Source organism: Paramormyrops kingsleyae, chromosome 14 (genome assembly GCF_048594095.1).
Source record: "Paramormyrops kingsleyae isolate MSU_618 chromosome 14, PKINGS_0.4, whole genome shotgun sequence".
In the NCBI taxonomy this organism is placed as follows: Eukaryota; Metazoa; Chordata; class Actinopteri; order Osteoglossiformes; family Mormyridae; genus Paramormyrops; species Paramormyrops kingsleyae.
This window is the reverse complement of record NC_132810.1, coordinates 26,680,749-26,695,834: the sequence shown is the minus strand read 5'-3', so window position 1 is coordinate 26,695,834 and position 15,086 is coordinate 26,680,749. Positions and strand designations below refer to the sequence as shown.

The 15,086-nt window shown below is 37.9% G+C and overlaps 1 protein-coding gene across 3 annotated transcripts in view; it reads left to right on the top strand.

The window, feature by feature from the left end:
- The first annotated feature begins 253 nt into the window (after positions 1-253).
- LOC111838303 (fermitin family homolog 2) overlaps positions 254-15,086 on the top strand; it is a 114,336-nt gene continuing 99,503 nt past the window's right edge. Inside the window, exons 1-2 of one of the 3 annotated variants that reach the window (XM_072698900.1) lie at positions 254-747; positions 1,450-1,607. In XM_072698900.1, coding sequence (XP_072555001.1) covers positions 1,451-1,607 — 157 coding nt within the window. In that variant the 5' untranslated portion in view covers positions 254-747; position 1,450. The remainder of the gene's footprint in view (positions 748-1,449; positions 1,608-15,086) is intronic. The other 2 variants (XM_072698898.1, XM_072698899.1) reach the window with 2 other exon arrangements.

Below are 15,086 nucleotides of genomic sequence, written 5' to 3'. Positions count from 1 at the left end.
AACATTTTACGATTTATTAATAACATGCGATAAAATGAATATGGTTGTCAAAAAAAACAATAGCCTTCTGTAATTAAAATTACAATCAGAATTTTGTCCGTCGTGTTAATTGTCAAACAATACATACACTTACTAAACGTTAAGTACTTCTAACAGATTTTGTAAATGAACCACCAATAAATTCCAAGACCCCACACCGGTCCCCGGATGTAGTCCCACAAGCCCGGCACTATTTCCATAAAAGGTATCGTCGGCGAGAAATATGCACTATGATTACTTTTAACTTGTGATTTTTAGTTTTTACCTAATGGAGTTTCGACAAACCCATTAAGGTCCCAAAACTAATATGGTGAGACAAGCAATTATTCATTTTGAGAACACTGGCAAAAACCCATTTAATAAACAAAAATCTTAGCCGCAGACAAATTTAAATCTCCCGAGTATGGCGTAAACACTCAGCAGATTTCATTATGCAAAAATGTCTTAAGGCGGCTGTCGTAAAATTTCCAAGTTTAGATTCTTAACCAAAAGGAAAAAGTGGGATTGGAGAAACGAGTGACGTTATCTGTTGGAAAAAGGGAGGGTGAAAGCGAGACGGCTGGACTCCATTAGTGAAACCCTCGGGAGACAGTTCGGGATATTTCACTTACAGGGGTTTTTGAAAATTTCCTTCGGACAAAACAAGTAGTTCATATAAAAAAGACCACTTATAGAATTAGAAACAGGAGGACTTTTGTATTCAGGAAGGTGAGTGGACGTTCTAAATAATATTCGTTTTTGAGAGGGAGAAACAATCCTAACTGTAAACTGCGCACTCCATGGCTGCTCGAACGGGGCAAGGTTTGGCTCATTTACTAGATTCCTAACTTGAGATGAGCTGGCTTTTAAAGATCAGTAGAGGCAAACATTGTTTTCTAAAGAATAATACTCGTTTTATTATTATAGTTATTATTATGAAAAGCACCCGCACTAAGTTCGTATTCCAGGGAGCAGATTGAGATTTGAGCTACTTACGTAATCATCTTTATAATGACTAAAATGCACTTTCCGTTAACTACAGCAGGTGATCGCGTACTACATCGACGGAGACATTGTTTCATTGACTTTGGAAGTTACATTCGTATTCATATCTCGCTAGGCCAGGATGTTTATTTGGATTTAATTGCGTACGATTCTGTCCTATAATGATAAACAAGTACATGTTAGCCAATTGCATTTTAGTCGAAAGAACTGTGTGTGTGTGTGTGTGTGAGAGAGAGATAGAGACATTAATATTCAGAAAACCCCTGTTAAATGATTTTTTATTATTTATTTTTAAAAAATATTCGTTACGGTTCTCAACTGCCAGCCGAGAAGTTTTCTTAAAGCAAAGACCTTATTTGTAGTATATGATGAAAATCTCGCTCTTCGTAATAAGAATTAAAGCACAAACTGTATTTTTCTTGCAAGGATGGCGCTGGACGGTATACGGATGCCCGATGGCTGCTATGCTGACGGCACTTGGGAATTGAAGATGCACGTGACCGACCTCCATAGGGACGTCTCGCTGCGGGTCACAGGCGAGATTCACATTGGTGGGGTCATGCTAAAACTCGTGGAAAAACTCGGTAAGTTTAATTTTTTTCTCTCATGCACAGTACTTTTTGGTCTTCAGTAGGGAAGCTAGCTTTGAATTTGGGACAAAGACAAGCAAATACGCAATGTTAAAGCATTAAAAATAACTACAAGCACTGGATTACAAGCAGTAGGTACAAAACAAAATCTCAAATATTTTTTACGTCTGTTTAAAAAACAACATAAGTCCCTATTATTTAATCTTTGGGAATAAGTGTAAACAATTACACATCTGGATGATTGCTTTTTTTTATTATTATTAAATGATAATGATAATCATCCATCTTTTTGATTTCTCAACCCAGAGGTTCATTGGCTCATTCAGAGGTTCGTTAGCAAATAAAAACAGGATGAAAATGTCAGTATATCTTTGCTACAATTGCCTTTTATGTTTGGGGAAAAATGCACCGGCATGTTTGATGCAAAAGAAAACAAGCCTCAGTGCAAACCATGTGGAGCAGCTGTACTTCAGTAAAAACACCACAAACAGCAAAGGGCTTTTCCAAAATGAATGGAAACAAATAGGTCCTGCTGAAATGTTAACTGCCATTGAAATTGACTACCAAGTACTGGACTAGGTGTAAAAATAAGCACAGCCAACTTGGTTTTCACTCATCTGATACTTCTCTACATTTTTGAGTAGAGATGCACCGATTGTATTGGCCAACTATTGGTATCAGTCAATACAGCAGGCCGATGGTTAAAAAGCCAACATTTCCTGCTGATAATTCCCATTAAAATGGTGATACTTATTGCTTTGCATACCTGCGTGCTAAACAGTTAGAAAATTGTCTGCTGTGTGGCATTTATTATAATGTGATTGAAAACAACGCTAGAAATGCATTTTGCAAACATTGCTCTGCTAAAATTCCACAAGGGCGATCTACTAATAAACATTTTAACACAACAAATTTGATTGCTCACCATAAGGCAAGACAGTGTATGAAGAGTTTCTGAAAAACAAATCTGTTCCAAAAGAGATGGTTGCAATACTGCCAAATAACACTAGACCATCAGTAATGCAAGCAAAATTAGTTTCTCACTTGATGGCCAGCCCTTCTCTGTTAAACATTATATATATATAATAAATAAATAATAATGTGTACAGTTATAAACAGGGATGCACATATCTGGTATGCAATCACGCATTCACCTTTAAAGCGATTTATGTGGCAATCGATTGTTGTAACAGCGCAAATTTGTACTTATGTGCATTTGTGCTGATATGACAAGAAATTATCTTGCATTTTAACCTTTATATAGTAATTCATATTTCATTAGGGTAATTTATTTCATAAAGGGTAAAATGCATGGATTTCTTGTCATAGCAGCGCAAATAAACATGACATACATATGTATTTGTGTATTGCGTACATCCAGTGCACATTTTTATTTTCTCCCAGCCTCCTACTGGCAGCGGGGAGGGAGCAGAAATGTGGACGGTCTGTGGGTCCCTAAGGACTGGGTTAGGAAACGCTTATATAAACCCATGAGTGTATGAAAGAAAATTTGTGCCATACATTTTACTACCGTTCTGCTTCATTTCTCTAGACTGAGATTGCCATACTGTGACATGCACACTGCCATTCTCTAGGGATGGACTAATATGCTAGCCCCAGAATTGGTATCAACCAATAATGGCTCAAAACGAAGCATCAGTTATCATCATTTGTATCTTTGTTTAGCAGATGCTTTTGTCTGTAGTAGATGTCTGGTAGATAATGCATCAGAAGCATCTGTCAAGGAGCCAACTAGGCATAAGTGCAGCTAGGATGAGCTTACAAGGAATGTTCAGGGAAACTGTAGGTTAGCATTGCAGCAAGAGCTGTGCAATACTTTACAACACATTGTAAGACTGTAACAGAAGTGGCATTCAAATGAAACCCCATCTATTAGAAAAGTGTAAAATACATAAGTACCTAATTTTGACTGCCTGAATGGACATATTTAATACTGTCTTCAGTGCATTTAATATCTTCCAAATTGATCATTTATTCATTAGGGTGTTTATTCTTTTATTATTGGTTATAAGTAAAAAGAGGGGCTTGTTCCTTGCCCTTGGCTTTTCTGCAAATCATTCATGCTTTCACTGCATTTTTACTGGCCATTTGAAAACAGCCCTGTATTGTGTAACGCATTCATGAATGAGTGTGTTCTACATAGTGCACTTTTAATAACAATGTATACTTGTATTTAAATATGTAAATGATCTGAAAAGTAATATTGTGTAGGTGGGACCTATGCCCAAATTTCCTATTTGAACCATTTGTGCCATTGAAACATTATATGAAATTTCCTGCTTTTGTAATCCTCCTAATTGCTTACGGCAACTGAGTGCTGTTTCCCCATTATTGATTACGATGTGAAATGCCAAGGCAGTACTTTATTGATTATTTAATTTCCTGCTTAGCTGTGCTGTTTTGCTTTAAGATTCATTAATCTAAAAATGAACCACTTGTGCTAAGTAGCTTTTTGAGTGTCTTTATCATGCTGTCTCTAGTATGCCCTACTTTCTGCCTCCTCAGTCTCCAGGTCTCTTGCCACATCTTTAATTCTTAGCCACTTATGCAGTAAGGATGGAGGTGACCAATAATTCAGCTTTTTATCAATGTAACAATGATTAATGTTAATTATGATGTCACTTGAATTATATTTATTCTTGGTTTCGTCCTCCTTAAGTTAATGCTGTGATAAGTAGTGTTGTAGTAGTTGAGCCCACTATTGGTCTCAAGACTGCTTTTTCACTTACTTGTTCTGGTCTTGAAATTGAAAGCATTTCTGCCTGGTCTTTGTCTGCTTTGTTTCAAAGTAAAGAATCTATGTTCGGGCTCAATTTTAAAACGAGATGTATTTTTTTTTTTTTTACACCACGGTGGTACTTTCTCATTTTTCCTAGTCCTCTTGAAATCAGAATACGTGTTAATAAAATAAGCTGCAGTCGGTAAAATAAAATATTGTATTGGTTGTACACTGAACTTATTTTATTTTTGAATAGACGATTTGAGAGTACAATGCTACCTTGGAAATCTTCAGAACACAAGGTGTCAGTTTGTCATTATTCTATTATGCTATATTAATTACAAAAGTGGTTTTCTCACATACGAGCACACACTTGCTGTGTCCGAATTCAGGTGCTGCGTCCTTCTAAGGCTGCATTTGAAGATCAAATGTTTCACAACAGCACCACAAGGCTGTTCCCTTTCAAAAGCACCTTTAAAATCCGGCTAGAAATTAGTTATTCTTTTTCCAAAATTCTAAGATTCATTGTGCAAACCTTTTGAAGGATGCAGCCCCTGAATTTGGACACAACCACTGCTGCACAGTGAATTGCTCATTCCAGTAGACGTTATTAGAATCATGAGCATGATTTCCGTTTTAGGTTTCACATGCTTAGTTCTCCTTGCAAGCTCTGGCAAGTCAAACTGGTGTAATGTTAACTGCCGTTTTTATGCAGGGTTCCCGCAGGGTCTTAAAAAAACCTTAAAAAGTCTAAAATTCAGAAAGTTAAATTTTAAGGCCTTAAAGTGTCTTTAAAATGCCCAGATTTTCATCCTAGGTCTTCAATTTAATTTACCCAAGTCTTAAAATTCTTACCTCCGTTCATTCCCAAAAAGTATTGTCCGCAGAAAATAAAATAGTAAAACGCTGTAAAACTAATCTGTTGGTTGCATTTTCTGGTTTGCCCCGGTGTCTGCGTGGTAATAAAACTACAAATCCCATTGCGTGATCACTGCAGCTAGGCAAGCAAACAACAGTTTGAGATAGGTCTGGCTGCAGAACGTGCACTTTCAGCCACTGACGTTAGGTGCACGCTCAGCCACAACAGGAAGTGCAGGGGAATCAAGCGCTAACTTAGTTCTTGAGGATGTAGTGCGTTAGTAACTTTTTTCTCTGATGACTGGAGTGAATTTTTTCAGTTAAAAGGCAACTACTAGCCAGTTGGCTCACGTTATCTTATAAAATAAACACATTTCTACTTTTACAGAGCTTTTCATGGAGTTACCTTGTGAATGTCTTAGTTTCCAGCATATATATTTTAGTTGTTCGTGTGGTCTTGAGGAGAATGTTTCTCAATCTCCTTATGGTAAGGAAAGTTTTTATTATCATGCACAAGGGTTATTTAATGTGCTTTATAAAAACAAGATTTTAAAAAGTTAAACCAAGACAAAAAAGCAAAATAGAGATGGGGGAAAAAAAAACTTATTTGAATAAAAATTGCTTAGAAAATCTAAAAAATCTGATTAAAAGTGCAGTATGTCCTGCCCCGCTCGTCCGCTCCTCCCGTGTGCCACGCCCCCTCGTTAACCCTGTGTGGATTCTCCGTGTTTACCAGCTGTTTCCAGTTGTTTTCATTATCACTGATGGGTCTGGAACGTAACTTCCGCGATAGGCGGGGGATCACTATATATTTTAAGGCTTAAACTATAAAGTTTATGTTTATGGTCTTTCTATATCGCTTGATTTTCACCTATGGCTGATGGGTCTGGATACCCCGCCTATCGCGGAAGTTACGTTCCAGACCTATCAGCGATAGGTGAAAATCCGCGATATAGAAAGACCATATACATAAACTTTTTTATTGTTTAAGCTTTAAAATACCACTCCCACAAGCTTTAAACACATGTGAACTTATTAAAACGCACTTTGTAAACATATGTGGATGTTGGGCTAAGGATATGAGTGACATAAAATATGAGAATTTCTGGTATCATTCGAATGTTTCTAGTAATGCATCGTGTTGGTCTTAAATTTTACTCATAATGGTCTTAAAAGGTCTTAAAAAGGACTTAAATTTAACTTACTGAAACCTGCAAGAACCCTGTTATGCCATTCATGAGTTCTTTGAATGGTTTCCCTTATTACATTATCAGCTTTACATGATTGTGGTTCCACTGATAGAAAAAACAGCAGGCTCACATACTGCAAATAATTTCTCTGCTTTTCATCATGACTGGCCTAAAACATTAGAGTTTATAAAACACTTCTGAATAGTAACCATGGGATAGTCCCCTATTGAATGATACATTTTTGTGTGTAATATTGTGTATGGGAAAATGCATTTTTGGACCATACAATCAATCCTCCCTGCTGTAAGTTGTGCGCGTTTAAGCACCGTGGGACCCTAATTACGGTGTGTGCTACTCATGTTATTCTACTGAAACAGACAGCCAGTATAACCAATGAAAATTTGCTCTGAGCTTGCTTTTTACACATCTCTCACACTGATCAGTGGCTTACATGAAACTTTTTTTTTCATTGCTCAAATTGTTTAAATGACTCAAACTCTATCCTTCAAGCTCTTTGTCTTCAACTGGACTCCATAGACGTGATGTCATCCCTGTTATAAGAATGTGATCATAAGATTACAAATTTGAAGCATGACAGTTTGGAAAGCCTCAGACTACAATACATTTACTGTTTGACAACTGAGGAAAGTGTCATTTTAAATTAAATGCACAAATATTTTGGTGTTTTCTGGTCTGACATATTGCTAAGTTAAAGAGATTGCGTCCATCCATCTGTCCACCTTCCGCCTGGGCAGCATAAGGTCTAGCACAGACACACAGCCGTGGGGGGTACCATGTCCTCACATTTTTTTTTTGGAACAATATTCATTTCTACATGATATGTTTTAAATATTGGCTTACATAGATCTTCCTATACTAATCAGTTTTCTAGCTTAACTGTCACTTTCCCTGTCACTTTCCCTGCTATATGATAGGATTAATTTCTTGAACCAGGAAGCATTCCCTATGTGAAGCAGGAAATGTCTCTTAAAGATTGGCATACGCCTTATCTAAAGAACGCAACTTATTACAGTTCAACTTTTTGTACCAGTTAAAATGTATGCTTTTTCAAAATTCACTTTGAATTGAAATTCTGTTGTGACTTAGTGATGAGCACTGTAACCTCCAGTGTTAGGGATTCAAATGTCACCACCACAGTGTGAATGTTGCGTGGATTTCCTCTGGCTACTTCAGTGGTGTGCTTCTGTATAAATTTTTATGGAAGGTGGGTGGAGGAATTTATGACTGTGTGTGTGAATTTTTATGCACTGATGAGTCTTTAATGTATGCAGAAATTTGAATCTGTGGACTTCACTGTGTTTAAGACCCCTTGCTGAGGGGGCAGGGCTGTGCATTGAAGGAAGATCACTTGCAGCTGACAATGTAGTGGGGAATGTTTGCTAGGAAACACGTGATTTAAGGCAGGATGTGAGGCTTCCTGAGTGTTTCTGTTTTCTTTCTCTGAAAGTCAAGGAATGTGAGGTATGAAGTGGTGGACTTGGGTTTCTGAAATTTCCAAAGATAAGGGTCTTGGAATATATCTAGAAATGGTGAATGAGTTTGTCTGTGATTATATGGTTTGCCAGTTTTTTGGAATGAGTGTCCATACCAGCTATATGTAATGGCAACCGCCTGAAATGAATGCTGCGTGGTTACATTTTTCATTTTCTCTTGTCCATAGAAAGTCACCCTTAGTTTGCAGTGCAAATGTAGATGGTAGTGCATAACTGTACTCCATAGTCAGGTTATATCTGAAACTAAAACCAGTCCACATTAGAGTTAACTGTATTCGCATATTGCATGAAGCTGTGTTATCCTACAGTCCTTCAGATTTCAGTTGCCTTTCAGTGGACATTCCTCAGGAAGTTGTTAGTGTAATTAGGAGCCCTTCCCACATCTTTCCTGTTGAGATTTTGCAAGGATTTTGAAATAAACCAGCTTATTCTGCTGTACATGTATGCCTGTTTACAGGAAGGTAAGCCTGGGTACAGAAGGTTAGCCATTCTTATCTAAAGAAGGTTAGCCATCTGTAATCCATTTTCAGACGAAAATGGATTACAGCATTCTGGTATTCAGAATAATCGGAAATCTTATTTTGGTTTGACTAAATGTGGTAACATCCAAAAACATAAAACAAGCAATATTTAAGGGTATAGTGAAAGTGGACTTTTTGATAAAAATACGTAACTACCATTATTAAGAGGACCACACACACAATTTTTGGAAGAAAAGTATTTAGAATACCAAATCTTATCTTTATAAATAACTATTCCCCTGCCTTCTGGGAACACATATGGTTTTAGCAGACACTTGTTATTGACTCACATACCAGTCTGACATATCTTGTTAAAACTTTGCAGAGATATTATAGGGGGGCTGGAAAGGAATTGATAAAGTTTTGAAACTGAAGCAGCACCACATTGTGATAGTAAAAAATGGCACTTTATCCCATTAGCATGTTAGATTGGGTTGAGGAGCATGCACTGGTGTTGCCATGCCCACCCATACGACAAAACGCCCCCCCGCACATGGCCATCTGTCTGCCACGGCCAGGTGTTACAAGGGCGTCCCCTTGGTCTGGTCCAGCCACTCGGAAAATTATTTGGCCAATCTTTTCTAAAGGCAAATTTCACCAAAGTTGAGGCTCTTAGCAAAGAGAAGGGTGAGATGATTAGAGGCTTATTTTTGTGAACTGGATCAGTCTGTCATTGACTCTTTACCCTATTTGATTTTTGATGGATCTTATTACCACTTCACAAAAACATGATATGGATGAAAATCTGCATCTAAATATATACATTTCATCAGATCCAAAAATGGGAACTGCATAATTAGTCCTGCTGACTAGTCTTATAGCATCAAACTATGTCAGCCAGTCGCGGACAGAGGGTGGGATCAGAGCAAAAGGTCACCTCAGGCCCCTTACACGTTGCTGTTCTGAAACTACAAACTTGTGATGTTCCTGTGTGAGGAGAGGCTGCAATGTGCTGTAAACGTCAGCAGGGTTGCATTCATTATTTCCAGCATTTGAGGTTTTATTTGACTTTAGCGTTTGCTGAAAACATGCAGAAATTAACCAGAAAATGGCTACTGAAACAACAAAAAAGAACTCACAAAATTTAAAAGTGGCCCACTGAACTATTGTTGGTAGCTAGCCTCATGTAAGAACCATAGTTCTTGTAGGCGTATTTTTTTAGAAAAAAAACACCATCTGGTCAGAATGCTAGTTCATATTCATAAATTTGTCGGTTACACTTCTTTGAATGACTATTGAACAGACTAAATGCTCACAGTGCTGTTAAAGCAATGCTGAATTGAATTTTTCGCTTGAACACTGAACTGTGAATGTCAGTAACTTTCTTTTAGCACAAATTCCAAACATCCTCACCACAGCATTATAGTTTTAGTGTGCATTAATAGACATGACCTATAATCACATTCTGTATCTGCCATACATGCCAGAGATAATGGCATTTGTTTTTTTTTTTTGGATTTTAAAAATTCCATGATAGAGGTTTCAAACAAAAAGCATTAATTTGTCAGGCATGGAGTCTGACCAGTTTAGTCTAACTGATATTTGATATTGAATCACCCTCTAACAAGCAGTATTTTTAGCTGCTAGAAGCTATTTGCCCATGAGATTAAATTACCAACTCTTCCTGAAACATGATGGTCCTGATAGATGGTTTGTGGATCAATGTTCTTAAGTATATGTTAGAGCTGGACGATTTATCGATTTCAAATCGAAATCGCGTTTTGAAACAACGTGATTAGTAAGTCGCACAGGCTGCGATTTAGGATATACATTATACAGCATGTCGGACTCAGGGTTTAAAACTGCTGTGAGAAATAGTTTTACAAATTCATGCCATGCTCCGTGTGACAGTCATTCTGACCAATCACAAGCACTGTGCTTCTCATGTGGCAGTCATATTCACCAATCAGAATTCGCCCAAGAAGGTGTATAGGCCCACAAACAGCAAACACGTGAAATCCAAAGAAAATGTTACATTCGCTACTGAGCTGTAAGTGAATTGCCTTCCTATTTCATGGTCCAAGATTGTTTCAGAAAGGTCCTATCATCAATAGAACTGGCGAGCTCCTTTTAAACACCAGCTGTGATATACTTCAGCGTATCAAACCTTTTGTTTTTGTTAATAGGCAATAGTATTAGGATACCGCTAACCCATCAAGATAACAATAAGACACAGTAATTCTCACAGCAGCGGAGTCTGTGACCCCCAAAAATGCCGTAAAACCCATAATAGTCGTGTTTGTCATATGTTTTTGTGCTTATTTAAGTATTTCCAAAAATTAATCTTAATCCCACAACAGTAATAAATATAAAATATAAAAGCCTTGCTTTAACATAAAACGACCTATTCTTTTAGTATTTAATCGCTATTACAGTTGGGTATGGGCACGCGGTCTTATTTAGAAAAAATACAAAAAGAGACGCATATAATGTTTATTCATTCGTTTTGTATTTGCCAGAGTGACGAAGCAAGGGCATAAGCCGATTCAGTCAAACTGCATTTTACTTCTCATTTCAAATAACTTAAAATTAAATTATACTTTGGTCAGCTGCATGGAGTGAGAGTATGGCGTCACATTAGTCAAAACTCGCACGTGTAAATATGCCACTCACAAGCGCAAAGTCAAAACTCGCGCGTAAATATGCCACTCGCGAGCGCTAAAGTGAAACTCGCGAGCACAGGACGAAGAGCTGTGTGCGTGTTCATCATAATATCCTACGGTTCTTTCCTACACTGATGATCTTTCCTACACTTTGGAGACTCGTTGTATAGGTGAAGATATGGACTTGTTCAGATTTTGAGACAAACTGCACCAAAACTGAAGTAGTGGTGCTTATGGCGCTTTTCCATGAAGAACCGAGTATGAAGAACCGAGCCGTACCCAAGCTGTACTGCGAACTCAGATTTCCATTATAAAGTACGTAAGCCATATCAGAACCCCAACTGCACTTACATGGCCTTGCTTACTAGCAGGGCTGAAAGTGTGACCACACCAAGCTGGATGCGTCAGTGCCATCTGATATGTCTAAATGCTGACCTCCTATGCATTGATTATCTAAAGGGAAAAAGTGTATGTTCTGTATAATATTCATTATTAGTAGTGTCACACCGCAATGTATTGATGCATTCCCAATGACCTGATAACTATAGAACAGATGAACGGAATGGATTCATAATGCTATTTTATGCCAGCGAATACTAATTCTGCTAGCATTTGATACTTTCATAACACAGCGATTCTCACAGACGTTGCTATTGGAAATTGGTACACACTTAAAAAAAAAAAAAAAAAAAAATTGCACATAGTAAAACATGATGTATACCATGTGAGCAGTAAATGTGTGTCTTTGGTTTTTTTGTCGCTTTCGCTCTCCAAGCTTTGCAGAGCCTTTATCAAGCCCTTCCTCCTGCGGTAGAAAACCGAAGCCAGCTGGAACCATGCTGTAACTAGTTTCTCTTCGTGGTTTGGCTTGGGTACAGGTTGGTTCCTGTACGCCAGTGGAAATGTGCCATTAGTGACAGCAAAGGGCACGGTGACTTAGATAAAATGCTAAGTTGTCCCATGAACAGGATAACACGGTTTGATGTTATTACTCTATTTGCTCTGTTTGATGGATCTTTTCATTTCACAAAAACAATATATGGAAAATCTATACCCTAGTAGACCCGAGACATCCCAAAATTGAAACAACAGTGAGAGGGTGCAGCAGAGGACGGGGAGTAAAGGGATGCTAGCAGATGCCATCTTGTAAACATAGCAATCTGAAATTTTGAAAGTATCCTTTCCTAACTTCCCAGGAGTGATTCTCTAGGATGCAAGATGATATTCTGATGACTTTACTATCTATATTAGATAGTAATGTTTGTTTGTTTATATTTTCATAACCACATCCCCTGCTCAGCAATTTTTTTTGTTTGCAGTCTGATAGCTGGTCGATGAAATTCATTGTGGGGAATTTGATGTTATTTATGTGGGGAAATTTGGGCTTTAACCCTATGGAGTGAACCAGGGGGCCCTTGCATGGGGGGGCATTTCTTCCCTCTTTGGAATAATTACCTTATAACTTCAGATATAAAAGTCACAGACACATGCCTGATACCTAAAAGCAAAGTTGACCCCTTTACAATTGATTGTAGGAAGTTCAATAACGAAATGAATAACCTGTGTATAATTTATGGACATGCGAATATAACAAAAACAGCTGGAAAAATACAAAAACCTGTCTTTGTGTCTTGGATTTTTGTAAATATTTCAAAAACTACATGATGGAATAGGTCCAATTTTAAAAATCTGGTTCCCAAACTTGTTTTCTACATGTGTGCCCAATTTCATATCATTTGATGCAGCCCAACAGGTTTTACGGAGGAAAGAGCAAATGGTGCAACTGGGAGCCTTTCCTATCCAAAACCTAACCTAAACTAATCTGAAACTTATCTAAAATGGCAATAGTGTAACTAGCAGTGTTTTTTTGGGGTAGCAACTTTCTTTCTAAATGCATTACCACTTATAGGTCATAAGTAACAATTTGTCACACATCATCACCACACATTTGTAGGAAAATCTATATTTTATTCACACGACTTGTGCCAAACTTATCCAAAACCTATCCAAACTGGCCACAGTGTAACTAGCAGTGTTTTGGGATAGCGTCTTTCTTTCTAAATGCATTACCACTTATGGGTCATAAGAAACATTTTGTTTCTAACCCTAACCCTGCATAACTGTGCCCAAACAAAGCCCGACAAGTGCCCCGCATAACTGTGCCCAAACAAAGCCCGACAAGTGCCCCGCATAACGTTGCCCAAACAAAGCCGACAAGTACCGTACATAACTTTGCTCAAATAAGGCCGACAAGTGCCCCGCATAACTTTGCCCAAACAAAGCCCCGTGTAACTTTGCCCAAGTGAAAGCCAAAAGCGCTGCATTACTTTGCACACTTCAAAGCTTGACAAAGGCGATGCGGAACTTTTCCCAATGTACCACAATACAAGTGTTACCAAAGCAAATGTTAATTGTAATTTGCTGAATCACGGAATTATAAAAATCTATAGAATAAAAAGAGTAAAATGTAAACTGTAAATAAATGTACTTATGTCGAGCGTTGCATCCTCTCCGCGCAAAAAAGCGTCCACCTCCATCGAATCAATGGATAAAAGCGACACTTTCTTCCCCCGAACCACTCTTCAAAATCATCTTCTGTGCTTTCTCAACAGTGAAAGTCATCCGAGCCATTTTTCTTCAGTCAAAAAAGTTGTTGTCCGAAAATAACTGGGTAAACTCACGGAGACTACGTGCGCAATGCGTACTCGAGACACTCCCACAAATACTGCACCTGCAGAGAATAATTTGCGCATTCATGTCCCCAGCGCGAAAAACAATGCCCAATCAGCACATCCCATACCATTTTGCAAACCTTAGACACACCTCTATTGGATGAAGCAAATGACACTGTAATTTGATGTTCATGTAAAAAGTTTATTATGGTGAAACATAACCATGGGCAAAGGTTCAGTGTGTAAAAATTAATGTGCTAGCAGGGAAGCAGAGCATATATCTGAAAAAATACTTGACAATGAAGGATTACAGTGATTGATTTATGTACATAAGAGATCAAGCTTTCAAACGAGGGTAACTGTCATTTTATTCATTGGTTTTCTTCTAAAACTCCGAAGATAAAAAACATTGCACGAATGTACAGAATGCCGACTGACATTTTTCCGCGATGAGTGAGCAACCTATTTGAGAGCATTACAGTCATATTTATGGAAAAATGCGTGTTTTGTCTTAATACTGTGACGGTTTATGAATTATTGGCCGTGAAAGAAATAGTTTGAAGTGCTTAGTTTTCATTTTATTAACACTTATATTTTACTTCCTGACACTCGACCCGTTTAAAGATGGCTACCATGGTCATTTTATTTTTACTTGTTACAAAAAAACCATGGCACAAAAATTGCTCAACTTTCTACAGATATTATCTGAAAGGTTTTTTGTAGTGTAACAAGCCGTTTTTGGTTGGGTTGATTTGATACATTTGTTTCTTTTATTGAACGTCATTTTTTTCTGTTATTGAAAATTGCGTCCGAACCACTAGGCGGCGACAATGAAAGAGTTAAATAAATGATGGGTGTGTTGTAGGCTTGGGCAGTTGTAATACAATAGTTTTTTTTGCTGTGCTACAGTGTTTTTGTTCAGCAAAACTTGTAGGCAACATGTATGCCGGTCAGCATTTGTATGTATGCTCATTTCTCAATTAATGGGTATTCGTGCAAAATATCATTTTTTCCCCCCCAAACTCTAGCCTGGCTCTTCCCTGCTTCTCAGTGATTAAGGATTTTTCCTTGCTTTATGGGTCTTCAGTCCAAATGCAAGGAGCTTGTTATGATTTGCCCTAACAGTGCAATTCATGCCACTTAATGTCTTCCATTCTTTTTGAAAGACACTTGAGGTCATCCTCTGATTTGAGGCACTGCTGGATAAGCTGACGGTCATCTCTCATATTAGAAAGTTGCTTCTGCCCTCTACCTGGCTGGTTTTTGGTTGTTACCAGCACCTCCTGCTTCACCATGTTCTTGTGAGCTACTATCTTTGAAACTTTAAGCCTGGAAGCAGCCTGCCGCGCAGTGTAGGATTTTACTAGGATTTTAA